At 38.9% G+C, this 16,612-nt stretch overlaps 1 protein-coding gene across 3 annotated transcripts in view; it reads left to right on the top strand.

The window, feature by feature from the left end:
• The window catches only part of cacna1ea (calcium channel, voltage-dependent, R type, alpha 1E subunit a), a 98,747-nt gene that overhangs the window by 59,563 nt on the left and 22,572 nt on the right, over positions 1-16,612 (top strand). For all 3 annotated transcript variants that reach the window (XM_016671809.1, XM_016671808.1, XM_007552798.2), the window contains exons 6-20: positions 5,667-5,770; positions 6,978-7,136; positions 7,915-8,105; positions 8,486-8,589; positions 8,948-9,063; positions 9,285-9,338; positions 11,903-11,995; positions 12,166-12,375; positions 12,460-12,572; positions 12,684-12,796; positions 13,340-13,471; positions 13,861-13,930; positions 14,046-14,163; positions 14,568-14,635; positions 14,775-14,866. In XM_016671809.1, coding sequence (XP_016527295.1) covers positions 5,667-5,770; positions 6,978-7,136; positions 7,915-8,105; positions 8,486-8,589; positions 8,948-9,063; positions 9,285-9,338; positions 11,903-11,995; positions 12,166-12,375; positions 12,460-12,572; positions 12,684-12,796; positions 13,340-13,471; positions 13,861-13,930; positions 14,046-14,163; positions 14,568-14,635; positions 14,775-14,866 — 1,737 coding nt within the window. The remainder of the gene's footprint in view (positions 1-5,666; positions 5,771-6,977; positions 7,137-7,914; positions 8,106-8,485; positions 8,590-8,947; positions 9,064-9,284; positions 9,339-11,902; positions 11,996-12,165; positions 12,376-12,459; positions 12,573-12,683; positions 12,797-13,339; positions 13,472-13,860; positions 13,931-14,045; positions 14,164-14,567; positions 14,636-14,774; positions 14,867-16,612) is intronic.

Genomic DNA, 16,612 nt, shown 5'->3' with positions numbered 1-16,612 from the left:
TACTGAGCAGTTTTAACAGATGAAGCTGTTTTGTATTTTAAGACTGACACAAGATGTTCAGATATCTTGTGCTTTCTTTTCTTTTAACCTTTCCTTGTGTTTCATTACCGTACTTGGTTTGACATTACCAATTGGTGTGGACTCATAATTCGTGACTTGGCCTCAAAAGATGCACTACATATGACATATTTGACCATTAATGTCCTTTAGTTGCTCTGAAGAAATACATTTAGCAAACGAAAATAGGTTAGCATCAACACAAATTCAGTATGGCAGTGTAATCCAAAATGAATGCCCAGCTTATCCTGTTTGTGTCCAATTTAGTTTTCAGTGTTCTTGTTCCCAATATGCTTTTGTTTAAGAAGCTGATTCTGTTGCATGCATTGTTTAGGTTTTAGTGTACTGGTTTACTAAAATAAAAGTAAACCAGAAGAGAACAGTTGTGCAATATGCATAACATTTAATTTTCCCATCCACTTTTGTTTATTCTTAAAAAATAATAATAATAATAATTTTTGGGGTAAATTTCCTACCCAAATCACTTATTTTATTTTGAGAAACAAGTTTGTACAAAGTCATATGACTTCGTTTTGCACCAGTAATTATTATTTGTTTTACATTATTATGTTTTGGGGTTAAAGCTGCAGTGCAACATCAGTCCTCTTTCCGTGCTCCTTTTGCTCTCAGTTGTTCCAAGATACTCTTCATCTTTCTGAAGAAATCCTTCTAAATAACATATGATAAAAAAAAATTAGCTGTTCTAAAAGGAACTGAAAGCCAGTTAGATTTTTACTGTTTATTAGTGAAATTATATTTATTTCCAAAACATGCTTTTGTTTATTACCTAGAGATACTTGCGGTGCTAACAATGTAAGATGAGTGGGTAAATTTGTTCCAATGATCAGGTGTGCTCCTATTAATAAATGTTGTGTGGCTGGACGGTGACATAAGTCACAACGTTGTCAGTATCGGGCTCTGACGGCTGTCACGGCAGATTTGTCAGGCGGTGTGAAGCTGTCGCCTCAGCAGGGTTTACCATCAGTACTCACTTATCATGGCTGACACCTCAAAGCAGGGCATCGTCTGTTTGACAGCTCCCTCTGAATAAAAGTGACTTTATTAGCTTGTGAAAAACCTGTTGGAGATGTTGAATATGAGATCAATTAAAGTGACCGCTACCTGGTCGGTCGGTCCGACCCTCAGAAGTGGATCCCAACTCTGACTCTTTCACATGCTTCTGTACGTACGTTAAGAAAACTCCCAGGTACTTGACACTCATTATTCACCAATTATCCTAAATTATCAGTGCTTTATACTCCTGTCCACATTTTGTTCTTTCAAATGAGGGATAAGAGTTTCTAATCCAATTTTATTTTATTCGTACCATTCATAAATGGTGCGATCTCTGTTTGTTGTAACCCGATAGTGGTTTTTTGTGCACTGCGTCCATAAAGCATATTACACCAAATATATGTAGGCTCAAATGCGTTCAACATTTGAACAATATGCCCTGCAGAAGGAGGAAATTTGTGCAGATTTCTTTGTTTGCTGTTCTCCCTTTCACTCAAACAGCAGATAGAAACATGCAAACTGTTAAGACTTTTACCGCTTTTGCAAAAACCAGACAGAGATTACTTCATCCCATAGGTTGCCTCTTTGATTAACACAATAAACATTTCATAGCCAGACTAGTCAGCTACTCGAATGTCAAATAAAAATATGTTGAATTGCACTACTCTGATCTATATCTTTTTCTACTTGATTTTTCCTGTTTCCTGTTTTGTATTTGATTAAAAATAATGTCTGTTCACACTTATACAACATGCCCAATAAAGCTGATTCTGAATATTAAAAAAAAGATTTCAGACATTTTTTAGCAGACCTCATCTCAGCATCTGTACTTTATGTAAAAGTATGTATTGGCTGAATATCTGATGATTTCTGAAAGGAGTATCACATTTTACCAGGAAATAAGATAATTAACTCTCTTTTTTTAACTTTATAGAGATTTGTGATAACATTAAGAAATGAGATTCTACTGTTACCCACCAAAACACTTAAAATAATCGGTTCAGTTTAAGGTGTGAAAAAGTTTAGTGCCGTAAAGAGACTCGAGACAACACTTTACTTGGCAAGACAGAAAATGGATAAGTAGGAGTAAATTATGACATTTTTACCTGACATAAACACAACCTTAAAATAAAAACAACTCTACAAAATGTTTTAAAAGACGACATGCTTGAGTTTACAAAACTTCGGTGTTTAAAAGCAAAAAGCTGTTTGAGCAAAATTATTTCTGAAAGAGGATATTTACTCATAAGAAATCTGTTATGCTGAAATAAACTCAAAATTCATAAAATAGAAACTACAGCAACATCATAGACTAATTTGACTAGTTTATTTGTCTATTGGTTCCGTCATGCTCACCTGAAACAGTGTTCTCATTAGGTTCCTGTTAAGTGACATTATCCCTCCTTGCTGCGTGACATTTTAGATGCCTCTATGGTGTCTTCACTGGCCTTTTCAGCCTGACAGCAAATTCTTTTGTCTGGCCTTCCTTTAGCAGAGCTCAGTAATGCTCTATATTGTTTATATGCACCTTAAGAGGAAAATGTAATTGAATTTTGCTGGCGTGTTGAATTACTAGCTCATGACACTATTATTTATCTGTGGCACCCTTCATGCTTGGACTGTAACGTCAGGATGTTGAATACGAGCAAAATAGCGTTTGGTATTATCAGATGTTTCATATTGATTGACCAAACAAAGCTACTGTAAAATAATAAATGAACATCTTTTTACGAGGCAGAGGGAAGACGACAGGGAGGAAATAAATGGTCGTCCAAACTGGTTACTTGTGCCAAATCAGCCATGTGTCGTGCTTCCCCCGGCAGATTAAAATTTGCCAGATTCTGTGGCCAACCTTCACCTTCCCCGTCTCCGACAGAGAGGAGGTGCCACGGTCCAGACGGGCCGAGTGTCTCATATTTGCCGTAGTAGCGAGTGAGAGAGCAGCCCTTTGCAGAGTGTTTCAGCTTGTGTTTATGTATTCTTGACTCCTCATGGAGATGATACGTAATTTTTTTCATCAAATCTGTCAAGTTTGTGTTCTGTTTTCTCAGAGGCTCTTTTAAAGTCTTACACAGAAATTCAACGTAGCAACTTAAAGAGGGAAAAATAGAGACCCAGATAGTTTATCTGTCTGTGTTCTGGTGCTTTGATTGGATTGTTTATGCTGCTAAGATATAAAGTTAGGTTAGCTTATATTAGTTTGCTGTTTTATTCTCATTTTAGGCACGAAGCCTAGCTAAGTTTTATTTAAGTTTAACTTTGTGCTTTATTTTGAAATGTTATTCTAATTGTTGTCTACTAATTCCTACCTCAAAACAATGCTGTCATTTTTTTAGAAGTTTAAAAGGAAAAAAAATATATATATATACATATTTCACTTTTTGACACTTTGACACAATGCAACCGCTTACTTTAATGTATTACATGCTAGAGTAACACAAAGTAAGGTTATTTGTGAAGTGGAAGGAAGTAATTTATGTTTTTATTGTTTCCAAATAAAAAAATCCAAATAGTTTTCCCGGCAGAAATGATTTGATGACCCTTTAAATAATCCACTGAGGTTGTTTTTAGAAGTGGCCTATTATGTGAACAGAGTCAACCTGGGTGTAATTCAGTAGAAATACATGGTGATCAATCAATCAATCAATCAAATTTTATTTGTATAGCACATTTCAGCAGCAAGGCATTTCAAAGTGCTTTACATAATTAAAATAAAAACAGCAGGTGACATTGATTAAACAGTGAGAAAGAGAAATACATTTTGAAAAAGATTTTAAAAAAATGATGTTTGAATGTGTGATGATGTTTAAATAAAACAGTAAAACAAGTGAAAAATTAAATACCAGAATTTTCACGTGGCAGCAGAACAAACTCTTTGAGTAAAACAAAGACAAAAGCTGAACAATTTGATGTGACGAAAAGACGAGGAAGAGAGAGAGACCGCAGGTGTGAAACTCGTGAAGATGTTTCTATTTCTGCGTGTGCATCGACGACGATGAGCTATTTTAATCTTTTTCTCATCTTCTCTCGTTCTTCTCTCCTTCCCCTTTAATTCTTCTAATTAAAACAGATGACGTTCTTAGTCTGCTAGAACTAAAGATGAGACTAATTCTCACTGCCATATCCTAGAAGTGTAATTGGTTTTATGGTGCTTTGTTATATCAATAAATGTGAAATCTCTGTAGGGAAAATTAGTGTGCATAAGGAGGGCACTTAAGCACTGTTGTGTATATAAATCCTGGATAATAATCATTTTGTACAATCTATTGATCAGTTATCTTCAATTACCAGCCTGTTTACAATGTAGCTTGGATACCGTGGTGAATGCAAATAGGACAATTGTACTATTATGATTGTGCATTTACCCAGGTAACATCCGCTCATCTGCATCAGTGGCTTAATGTTGCTCTGCTATAACTATTGAACTAACATTTGACAGAAACAAGCTACTTTCTCAATTTTGAGAATGGCATGTAGTGCCAAGTTCAAACTCTGCAAGTGGAATCTGAAAAAGTTAATTTCCTAAACGAAACTTGGCAAGAAAAGTAAGAAAATGTCTGCTTACTGGATTTTCCTACTTCGTTCCATTAGCATGCTTGTTTATTTCCCTTTATCCAGTCCCACGTGTAATAAAAATGCATTTCTGGGTCTAGCAGTAAAGCTGAGTTTCTATATTGTTCTCATGAAAAACATGACAAATCTTCTCTGAAAATGCCAAACAGTTTGTAGTGCAGGCATTTTAGCGCTTTCGCTTAGTCGGCAAACTGATTTGTACTAAATGATATTAGGAAAACACACCATAGCCGATACTATTTCTGCATTTATCTTTGTTTATCACTATGTATGTAAGCTCAAGTGCAAAATGGGGGAAAAAGTCACAGAGAAAGTATAATTGGTAAGGGGTTTGACAAAAAAAAAAGTGAAGAAAGGGAGAAATAACCAGAGGGAGGTTAAGGGATGAAAAGCAACATTGGAGAAATTGGCGAAAACAGAGACAGGAGGCCAGACTAATGAGGGAGCAGGGGCTCAAATCACCAGACAATGTTTTCTTTACCCATCACTCTGAGAGCTAAAGGCCACAGAGGTGCATCTGAAGAGCAGGACAGACGACACAGGATCAACAAAGCAAAAATATAACTTTGGATGGACTTTCGGTTTGCATGGCAGATAAAAAAAAAAAAATCCTATATTTGTGTTTGTCCAGAAACATGGTGCCTCTCCAGCTTAGGGGTATCCTGCCCACCCATGATGGAGCTATTCTTTGTTCTCCTCCTAAACAGCAGTTGTCACAGCCATCCTCCCACACACAAGAACACAGGCAAAAGGCACCTCCTTCCTTCACTCCCCCCCCCCCCCAAAAAAAAAAAAAAACAAAAAAAAAAAACTCTTGTTTTCTGCGGTCTTGGCTTCGCTGCAGAACCTCACATCACCTCCTCCGATATCTAAGCACTGCAGCCGTCCTCCAACAATATGTGTGTTTATGTGCGAGTCTGTAGCTCCACACAGCTTATAAAGCATAAAAATTGTGGCATTCATGTGACAATCCTGTTGTGTGTGTCTGTCTTCTGCTTGTGTGTGTGTGTGTGTGTTTTTAGGATTCTGGCTGCAGCAGGGGCTCATATGAACATCTCAGTGGATCTGAGGACGCTGAGAGCTGTGAGAGTACTGCGACCCCTCAAACTGGTCTCAGGCATACCGAGTGAGTGTCGTGGATTTTTCAGTATTTGGTCAATATTTTTTCCTTTTTAATTTATTGTGTTGAATACATCAACTTTTTTAACAAAAAAGTAATTGTAGACTAAAAACATATATCCTCATGCATCTATTTTTATCAGGGTTTGAAAGTTGTTTTGTTTCAGTTTTTGTTGTATCAGTTTGCTTTTTGACATATTTGAGTCACATTTTCATACATAAACTAAAAACATAAATTATGGGAAATTTACCATTTAGCTTCCCTACGCCTACCATCACCACAGCATGCCGCTGCCACCACCATGCTTCACTGTGTGGTTGGTGTATTTCAGGTGGTGTCCAGTGTTTTGTGTATTGGCCAGATCTCCCGGCCCGTTATGTCAGGCTAAGTGAAGGAAATGTCTTGGCAGCTTTTCCAGTTTTCTGAAATGATTTCCAGTTTTAGATGATGGATTGAACAGATGTTGAAAACTGCAGATTTTGTTTTATTTTAAACTTTTCCACAACTTTATTCCTGACCTGTTTGATTTGCTCTGTTGTTTCCATAAATCACACACAGATGAAATTTAAGCCAGCTGCTTGCACTTCATCTGATGTAGGGATATCAGAATACAGGTCAAGCAAGTCAACTTAATATTTTTATTGAAGTTAAATATTAAAAAAATGTCAGCTTTTCACATCACCATGATGAACCACATTCTGTTGGTCTACATAACATAAAATCCCAATGAGATTCGTTGAAGTTTTTGCAACGTGACAACATATTTATGGATACTTTTGCGAGGCATGCTTAAGTAAATGCAATAATGTTGTTTTTATATATATATATATATTTGAGCTTTGTTCCCTGTATTTTGTCTGTTTGTAAAGTGCACTTATCTTCTGTTTCTTGAATTCTTCGCACCAGCAATCCGTTTAAACATAGTAAGATGATTGTACTGAAAACTAAATGTTGAAGAGACTTTTATTTTAATATGGTCAAAGAATGAATAAATTGTATGAACGCTAATGATTAGGATTAATAAAATAACTACCCGTCTACAAAAACACTTCATACAATCATAAAATATTAGTTTTTATTTTCAAATCTACATTTCAGATTAACATTCTCCTCAAAGAGCAAACCAAAGATTTTCCATCTAATCCTTAGTTTCTGCATCTGCTCTTAGGTTGCAGCCTTTACTCAGTCGGTTAATGTTCGCTTTTATCTCCAGGTCTGCAGATTGTCCTGAAGTCCATAATGAAGGCCATGGTGCCTCTTCTGCAGATCGGTCTGCTGCTGTTCTTTGCCATCCTCATGTTCGCAATCATCGGCCTGGAGTTTTACAGCGGAAAACTGCACAAGACCTGCACACCACAGCCAGGAATACTGGGTACACTGGACACATGCTGGTTTATTTGATATTGAACAGATCAGGTGTGTGGATTCTCCACCGTGCTGCAAAGATGGTAGGAGATGTTTGTGTCAATAAGCTGTATCTGGTTTTCTCAGATAGACAAGTGTATGACCCAGCCTTGCTATTAGGATGAAACAAATTAATATATTGAAGGAAATTTAAAGTTTTGCACATAAAGAGATAAAAGTGCTGAACTGTTTCCATCTTCAAGCCTAGTCTCAGATCTTAAAAGAAGACCTGAGCTCCGTCTGTAGCTGCTTTTTGTGTTATTATTCAAGCATCTCTGGCTGTGCAGGTTGGAGCAACTCGATAAGCAGCTTCTCTACTGTGCTGTCACAACCAGAAAAGCAGAAGCACACACAGCGTGTAAGGCTGCACCTGGAGACTTCATCGAGCCAAAACGGCTTTTACAAACAAAACGAACAATGCAGCTCAGCACAATGAGTTATTGTTCAGCTCATAGCTGTTATTAACCTCCAAGCTGCCCCCAATTTCACTTGAGCTGGATGGACAGCTACAAAACAAAACAAAACAAAAAATAGACTGAAGTGAATATTTTCTGTCACTGAATTGTCAGACATTGGATATCCGTGCTTGTAACGTAAAGCCTCTTTCATATAATGTGCTATAGTTTAAAGGCGTGAGATGTGAGACGTTTTTATTTTCTTTACAAAAGTTGTCAGTTTACTGCATGGCATCATTTACGGCACGAGAAGATAACCCTTCAGCATCTGACTTTGTCCTTTCTGCTCAGAAAACGAGACAGTGGACTCGTCTGAGTACGACTTCCCGTGTGGCGTGCGTCAGTGTCCGGCCAAGTACGCCTGCTCAGAGACCTGGATTGGACCTAATGACGGCATCACCCAGTTTGACAACATCCTGTTTGCAGTCCTCACTGTCTTCCAGTGCATCACCATGGAGGGATGGACCACTGTGCTCTACAATGTAAGTTCACATGTCTGCCTCTCATGATGCTGTTCTGGTCAGCTTCAAATTCTTTGAGGATTCTTACGAGGTGGATCCACGAAATCCGACTCACAGGGAAGTAAAGGCTTTACCACGTGGATGGACCCTGCATCTTTATCAGTCTCTAATAATCTGATGCTAATAGATTTTATGACTGTTTCAGAATGAACTACTTACAAATTAACTAAATAAAAAAAAAAGAAACCTATTTGTTTTCAGTTTTTGCACTCAGAGGAAAGAAAAATGTCTGCACACATCTCCCTGCCATCACTTAAGATGCATGTTCAATAGCTACTAGCTACGTACCTTTGGGATTGTTTTGTACTTGATGGAGTTTTGATCTTATTTTGACATTTCAGACCAATGATGCCTTGGGTCCCACCTGGAACTGGCTGTACTTCATCCCCCTCATCATCATCGGCTCCTTCTTCGTCCTGAACCTGGTGCTGGGAGTCCTCTCTGGGTAGGTCCTGCTTCACACCGATGAATCAGAGAAATTAAATGAGTGCCTTCACTTCTATGACTTCTGTTGTGCTTATTCCTTAATCAGTAGCCAGAAGTCAGACCGCAAGACAGAACCACCCAGTTTGGAGAAAACATAACAACTTTTAGATTTTAAAAAGAAAAATTTAAAGAGCAATAGACAACCCTTTTGCTTTTATGGCCTCCTTTAACTTTCTTCCCGTCCTGCATTTGGTTGAGCAGTAAGAGGGGCTTATTGTACAGAACAAAACAACAACAGAGGGTTTATTTGTTTCAAGGCTGCAAAGGTTTCGTTCCATCAACAATCATTGTTTTGTGATTTGGTTTGGTTATTTCAGAGAATTTGCCAAAGAGAGGGAGAGAGTGGAAAATCGCAGGGCTTTCATGAAGCTGAGACGCCAGCAGCAGATTGAAAGAGAGCTGAACGGCTACCGCGCTTGGATTGACCGAGCTGGTGGGTCTAGTCCAAGTTACGGAAATGCTTATTCTCAACAACAATGGGAACATTAATAAATATTTTTTATGATTAATTTTGTCCTCTGTTCACTACTTCGTGCGGCATGTCAACTTTTTGTTTTGCTGCATCCGAGCTAGAGATGTGATTAGAAATAATGGGAGGCCGTCTCTGTCAGACAAGATTCTCACGTCTGATTCAACATTTTATTTTCTGTCCAGAGGAAGTTATGCTTGCAGAGGAGAACAGGAATCCAGGACCCTCTGCACTTGATGGTGAGTTAGCAGGGATGCACACAATAAATCTTGAGATCCACTTTCAGTTATATCCCCACAAGATTTAATTCAAATGGCTTCTCATGCATCAGTTGTTAATCATAGGCTGGTTTGCATTCTTGGAAATCAAAGTATAGCTTAAGATTTAGGGGTGGAGGTTAGGCGATTCCTTTCTGTTGTGCAGATTGAAAAATCAAGTGAGATTTGAAGCTGGAGTGAATAATTTGATCATAAATGCTGTCTTGTCATTCCATTTCCATCAACCATCCATACTTTCAGTCATCTCTGAAAACAGCTTGCTGAAACTAAGAGGAGTCACTAAATTTTTTTTTTTTTTTTTTATCCGACAAAGTGAATCAACTAGTGACTTTTACAACCTTCAAACGTGTTTTGAGCTGTGCACATGATATTTTTTTTGTGTCTAAGCAAAAAGGCTCACAGAGCAGGAAGCATCAACAACTATTCCATTTAAAAAGATACGTTATTGAGCAAATTACAGCCCAGCCAGCATGCCTAGGTGGGCCCCATGTGGGGGATAGGAGGGCTGACATATGGGTCCCATATGGGTTTGTCCGCGGGTTCCACGATGGCCCCACATGGGTTTGCCCATGTAGGGCCACAGCCCACATGGGCCCTACATGGGCCCTATATGGGCCCTATATGGTGGTGGCCCACATGGGTTTGTCCATATATCAGCCCTCCTTTCCCCCACATGGGGCCCACCTAGGCATGCTGGCTGGGAGGATCTTCCTTGATCCTGTCTCTGTTGTGTTTTTTGCTTCTTTGCGAATGTCTTACAACAAATTGTCACACATGTGCATAATCTGATGTTTGAAATTGCCAATTTGTGACCCTGCACTGCAATACAAGATTGATGCAAATTTAGCCTCCCAGTACAGGCATAGTTGATCCCGATGGAAACTTTATTTTTAATTACTACGGACAAATTGAACTGTTCTAAAAAATAATAACAGTACACGGTACTCGTCTTTAAATAACCACTTTTTCTGCAATCTTTTGCAAAGACAACATCCATCCAGTTCCAGAGATAGAGTGACATAAATCCTGTTTTTATTACTCTGCACTAACAAATTTCTTTTGCTTATTCTTTCATTAGACAAATATTTATTTTAATATGGCAAACCTGCAAAACCCTTAAGTTTTAGCTCTACACATGCATAAATCCCTGGTTTAATCTATCAATCAGCAGATGGATAACTCACCCTCTTAACTCTACAGTAATCTTTTTTATTTATGGGACCTGAAGGGATTTATCACATATTGACCGACTGGCATCTCCCAAAGCCCTTTGGGAGCAGAGTAGAAGTTACTTCAGGCGTCGACTGCACTTTGCAGCAAAAACTTCACAGCCAATTTTCCCGCAGGCACACCGAAATCCACTGTAGCTGCTACAAAGACCTCTATCTGTGCAACCCGTTCACTCTGACACTGTAAAGTAAAAAAAGAAAAACCCTGAAGTTTAAATCTGTTGTGCGCATTGAAAGTGTCTTCAGTGGCGACGGAAATAAATGTGGATGCTCTGATAGCTTTGATTATAAAGAAAGGTGGCACTTTGCTGTTGCCTTAGCAACCGCTGGTCTGAAAAGGCAGCAGCCTGGATGTGTGTTTCTGTTGACAGGACTGAATCTTCCTGCCCTTAGCAAACACCGCTATGTGGGGAAACGGCAGCAGGATTTTTGCGTATGTTTGTGTTTGATCAGCGGCCTATTAAAAAGACCTCGAGCAAATATTGACTGCAAGTAGATCCAGAGGTAGCAGGAAGGTGTCAGTCGGGATTTGATAAGATGAGAGGTAATCGTATGCACATTTGTCAGTAAGGAGCTTTAGCGTTTGTGTCCTGCTTGGTTTGCCACTATGTAAACACTGCCTAAACAGAGAAAAGGCATACACAGTTAAGTTATCTGGAACCACTGCTTTCCTCCTGACAGATATTTTAAGATTTCGCTGAAAGGAAGGTGATTAGCCCATTGCTTTAAAATTAGATGATCATCTTTGTCTCATTTAGCAGCAACATTAATGAACTACATATTCCCATTAGCTTGTTGGGCTCTAGGCCATTTGTATTTGCTTTGTTGTTTTGCATTCATTCAGTGATCAGATTTCTTGCCTTGTTCAGACATTGTTGCATGTTTTACACATGGAGGTGGGCAGAGGCGCAAAAAGTGGGTATGCAGCGTATGCAACGCATAGGGGCGCAGCACCAGAGGGGGCGCCAAAACCCCGTCTTGAGGGGGCGACGCACCGATTATGTTTTCCTATACGCTTCAGCACGCCTCACGCTCCTTCACCTCTCGTACATAACGAGGTAAATGTAGCGATTTTTACACTTCACGTATTGTCGCCACCTGAATAATGTGTAGTTGCGCCACTGGAGGTGGGCTCACAAAAGACAGTTTTGTTGCAATGGATTCAAGAAATAAACTGAACAAATATTCCTCACAACCAGGAGCTCAAAATGATTTAACCTTTAAGCTTGTGTTTCACCTACAATATGTTGGTTTAAACGTTGAACAGCCGGCCACTGGACCCTTTTATGTCTTTAGTGTTGAAGCGAGCAACCACCATAAAGAGGAGAGGCATGGATGTGCATCAGGGCCAGTCAGGGGAGGAACATTATGGAGATATCACTTCTGTGGGTGAGTGGATATAATCTGAAATATTTGCACTTCAACTGGAAGTTAAACTCCACTCCACTTGAACTTTGCAGCGGTTTAAAATGGATTTGTCATTGTTGTTAGCGCCATGCTGTGTAAGTGCTGCTAGACCGCAGCTTTTCTCTGCATCTTCCCACTGTCCCTCCTGTAAGGCATGCCCATGGCCCGAGCCAGCGTTCGGAGTGCAAAGCGAGGTCCAACGGCCTATTTTCGACGTAAAGAGCGTCTCCTGCGGATTTCCATTCGCCGCGTGGTGAAGACGCACACTTTCTACTGGACAGTTCTCGGCCTTGTGGCTCTCAACACGCTGTGTGTCGCCATTGTGCACCACAACCAGCCCTTCTGGCTGTCCAATTTTCTTTGTAAGTTCATCAAGACTACACAATGTGAGGAAAATGTCTACTAGCAACACTGGAAGTAGTTAACATGTGTTTGTGTTTTCAAAGACTATGCAGAGTTCCTGTTCCTCGCTCTGTTCCTGACAGAGATGTTCCTGAAGATGTACAGCTTGGGACCGCGTCTCTACTTTCATTCCTCGTTCAACTGCTTTGACTGCAGCGTTAGTGCCTCGTTTTCCTTTTTCATTTGTAGTTCACACAGTTAAGATGCTGTGGTTTAAATAAGAACATACATTTTTAATAAATCTGTTCACATCTTTTGCATACTGCAGGTAATCATTGGCAGTATCTTTGAGGTGCTGTGGGGATTCTTCAGACCAGGAACGTCATTTGGTATCAGTGTCCTCCGCGCTCTCCGCCTGCTTAGGATCTTCAAAATCACCAAGTTAGTCGTCAGCTCTTTTGACTTTTTTCCCATTTATAGGCTTCCTTCACACTAGTCAAGGGACATTAAAATCAGTACAAACTTGAGTTGCATTTGCAAGACTTTGAAGAGGTTGTCTGGGGTTTATTAAGAGCTGTTTAAATTTGTATCAAGACTGATTCTACTCCAATCTCATCGTGCACACTCATTGTTCCAACTAACACAATTTATACCAGCATTTTTTTTTTTATTAATGATGATCAAAGTTGTGGAGTGACTTTATATGTTTACCTCTAGAGTGTGTTGCCATGTATTTTTTTTTTTTGCATGCATGCATTAGTTGTGGTAATAAATTAATTCAATTAAAATTAAAATCGATGCTTCTTGTAAACAACAAAAAAGGCTTTAAGAAGTTTTTCTCCATGTATAGAGTTGTGCAGTGACAATTTTGATTATATTTAGTAAGTACATTTAATTTCAATGTCTTTCTGCTGCACAAAGCTTGAATCAGAAATGCTGTGTTTTTAGATTTTAACAGAAATTTGATATTTGGTTACTGTCAAGGTATTGGGCGTCTCTGAGAAACCTGGTTGTGTCTCTGATGAACTCCATGAAGTCCATCATCTCCCTGATCTTCCTTCTCTTTCTCTTCATTGTTGTCTTCGCACTCCTTGGCATGCAGCTTTTTGGTGGCAGGTAACTTCACAGTCCCCTTCATTGAGCTTAGATCTCCACTTATTTGGAATACTTCTGTGAAATATCAGAAAATATGTTAAATTGCCAAAGAGGTAATTATCCCTGGTTGCGTAGATTCAGAGGAAGGTTAACATATTGAAATTGGAAATTTTGTTTTCACTACACCAACTCACCGAGTGAAGATATGAGACCTCTGTAGCCGACATGTTTTGCTCCTTGTTTTACCCGGAGTTGTTTCTCTCTGGCTGACACGTTCATAAAATTTGCAGAAATAGACCAGTGTGTTCTTGTGATAAACTTTCCTCAGTAGGAAGAAGAGAAAATGCTTTCTAAATGAACTAATTAAGACGTATCCTGACAGCACAGGGCATATCTTGTCTTTTCTACAGGTTCATCTTTGAAGACTACACACCAACAAACTTTGACACCTTTCCTGCAGCCATTATGACTGTGTTTCAGGTCTGAAAGCAAAAGTGACAAATTACTACTGACAGTAAAATCTGCAGCTGAGCTCATAAGAGTTCAGGATGGTTGTACAGATGTTCTATCATTTTGTGTGGGCATGTTTGTACAGATCCTGACTGGAGAGGACTGGAATGAGGTCATGTATAACGGTATTCGCTCCCAAGGAGGAGTGAAGTCGGGGATGTGGTCCTCCATCTATTTTATAGTTCTTACTCTTTTCGGAAACTGTATCCACTTTTTGCAATTTGCAGTCAATTTTGTTGCCATCTTTACTTGTAATTTTTCACTCACCGTGAGGATTTATTACTCTGCCTCGCTGAAGCGTTTGTATCTCTTCAGCTTCGGCACATTTTGCCACGTTACATCACATTATTTTATCGGGGGTTTATGTGCATAAACTGGTGCATAGTTGTGAAGAAAAAGAATAAAAAATATTTTGTTACACATAAAAAGGTGGAACTTGGGAAAAGTGTAGCTTGAATTTGCATTCAGTTCCCAATGAGTCAGCTCTCTGACGAACTTTGTTTCTGTGCAATTGCAGCTCCAACCTCAATTTCAACGTTTTTTTTCCAGTTTTGTTTTAATAAACAGTAGCTGATGGGTTGAGCCTCCTTAACATATGTGTGACCAGATACTCTTCTGAATGTCTTCTTGGCCATTGCTGTGGATAACCTGGCCAATGCACAAGAACTTACCAAGGTAATACAACTAAACAGAACATACCTAATCTGATGTGTTTTCTGTCATTCTTCAGCCCCATCTCTTCGATTCTGATCAATTCCTGGAACACTCATGTGGTCGAGTTGCTCAGGTGTCTTTTATTATTTATTTTGATCAGGATGAAGAAGAAGCAGAGGCAGCTTTCAACCAGAAGCATGCTCTGCAGAAAGCAAAGGAGGTCGGACCGCTTTCCTCCTTCATGTCTTCAGAGTAAGTTATGTGTGCAACTTTTTTCTGCTTGACCTCCTCCATATTCCTTTATCTCTCTCTCTCTCTCTCTCTCTCTCTCTCTCTCTCTCTCTCTCTCCTTTCCCTCATTTGGGAATGTGTGCCAAGGACTCAGCTATCTAGTTTTGAGTTTCTGTCGCCATTAAAATATGGTTTGTCAATTGTTTTGTTTTGAATTACTGAAGAAATACGCTTTGCTGAACAGGCAAAACATCCATGAATAAAGATTAAGAGTTTTTGGCTGTTTTTTTCCTCTGGGTTGTTGTGTGAAAACGGCATAATGGACTGACCACTGTGTTTTTATTTAGTACTGCTAATGAGCCAGTTTACAGAGCTGGATGTGGATAATTTGATTGGTCTAGTAACATGACTTTGTCTTTTCTACTTGCAGAATAGATTTTGTTTTTCAGTATCTAATTGCACTTTGCCTTGTCATACATCCTGGAAGTGCATGTGCATGAACAGGAGTGGAAAACTCTGTATGCACGCTGTGAAACAAGGAGCTGGTTTTTTTTTTTTTTTTGGTTTTTTTTTGTTTTTTTGCATGGGCATGTGGAAGAGCTTGCACAGAGTTTATCAACATGACCCACTGAGCTCCAACTAAACTTGATCCCTGGGATAGTTACTGTTTTAGTCCCTCTTTACTACAAGAATTTGCTAAAGTGCTCAAACCCTTTCATTTTCTATATTTTGTTATGTTACAATCCAAAACCTCAAGGTTTCCAAAATATTTTGCAAAAAAAAAAAGAAGAAGAATCTGAAAAGCATGGTGTGCACAAATGGAGTTAATCTGTGTTTAAATGAAACATTTGTGAGAAAAAAATTAGTGAGCAAATAGCATCACAAAGACCAAAAAGCAGAGCAGATAAGTCAGGACAAAGTTGTGCAGAACATTAAACTTTTCACAGATCATTCAACACATCATCTGAAAATGAAAAGAATATGGCACAATTTCAAGAGCGTCAGGAAAGTCATGAAGAACACCATAAGGAATTTGCAAGTAGACGCTACAAACACGTGGTGCTCTAATCAGATGAGGTCAACATTTTTACTTTTTGGCTGATATTAAAATGCTGACAGTAAAACATGGTGGTGGCAGCATTATGCTGTGGGGGGTTCTTTTGTTCAGGACGGGTGGGGGCCTCAGAAGTCACTGATTGTACTAGAATTTATTTAGGAATATCACTGTAAATGAGATTTAAAATCCAAAAAGTCAAACTTTTCAGATTTTCATTTGTAAAAGATTTTGAAAATTATGTTTCCATTTTTTCTAGTTTGTCATGATAATCTAATTTGCTGGTGTATGGAAAAAAAAATTGACAACAACTCCTTAAATAGTATTTCCGCTCTTACAATACATTCCTGCTTGTAACGTGACAAAAAATGTAGAACAGTTAAAGAGGCATGAATACTTTAGTATGGCACTGTATTCTTCCTTGCTTTTTGCTTCAAAGCTAGCCAACGGAAGAAAAGCTAGACAGAAAATTACGTCAGGATTAGCTTTTTCTGTCAGAGGCTAAAGGAATGGTGAGATTGTCAAGAGGTCATCAGGGTTGGCATCTAAATTTTAAGATCATTCTCTGAACCGTTAGGGTTTTGATCTAAGATGTAAGCAAAAAGTTAAACACGCTTTGCCCTGACGGTGTTGCAGAAACTTGCATGACACCAGCTGCTGAACTCAAAGAGCCCCTGCATGTTGAAGTCAGATAATGGTTTTCATTTAGAGCT

Source organism: Poecilia formosa, unplaced genomic scaffold (genome assembly GCF_000485575.1).
Source record: "Poecilia formosa unplaced genomic scaffold, Poecilia_formosa-5.1.2 Scaffold52, whole genome shotgun sequence".
Classification (NCBI taxonomy): Eukaryota; Metazoa; Chordata; class Actinopteri; order Cyprinodontiformes; family Poeciliidae; genus Poecilia; species Poecilia formosa.
Note: the sequence above shows the minus strand (reverse complement) of the source record. Positions and strands in the feature narration are given on the sequence as shown.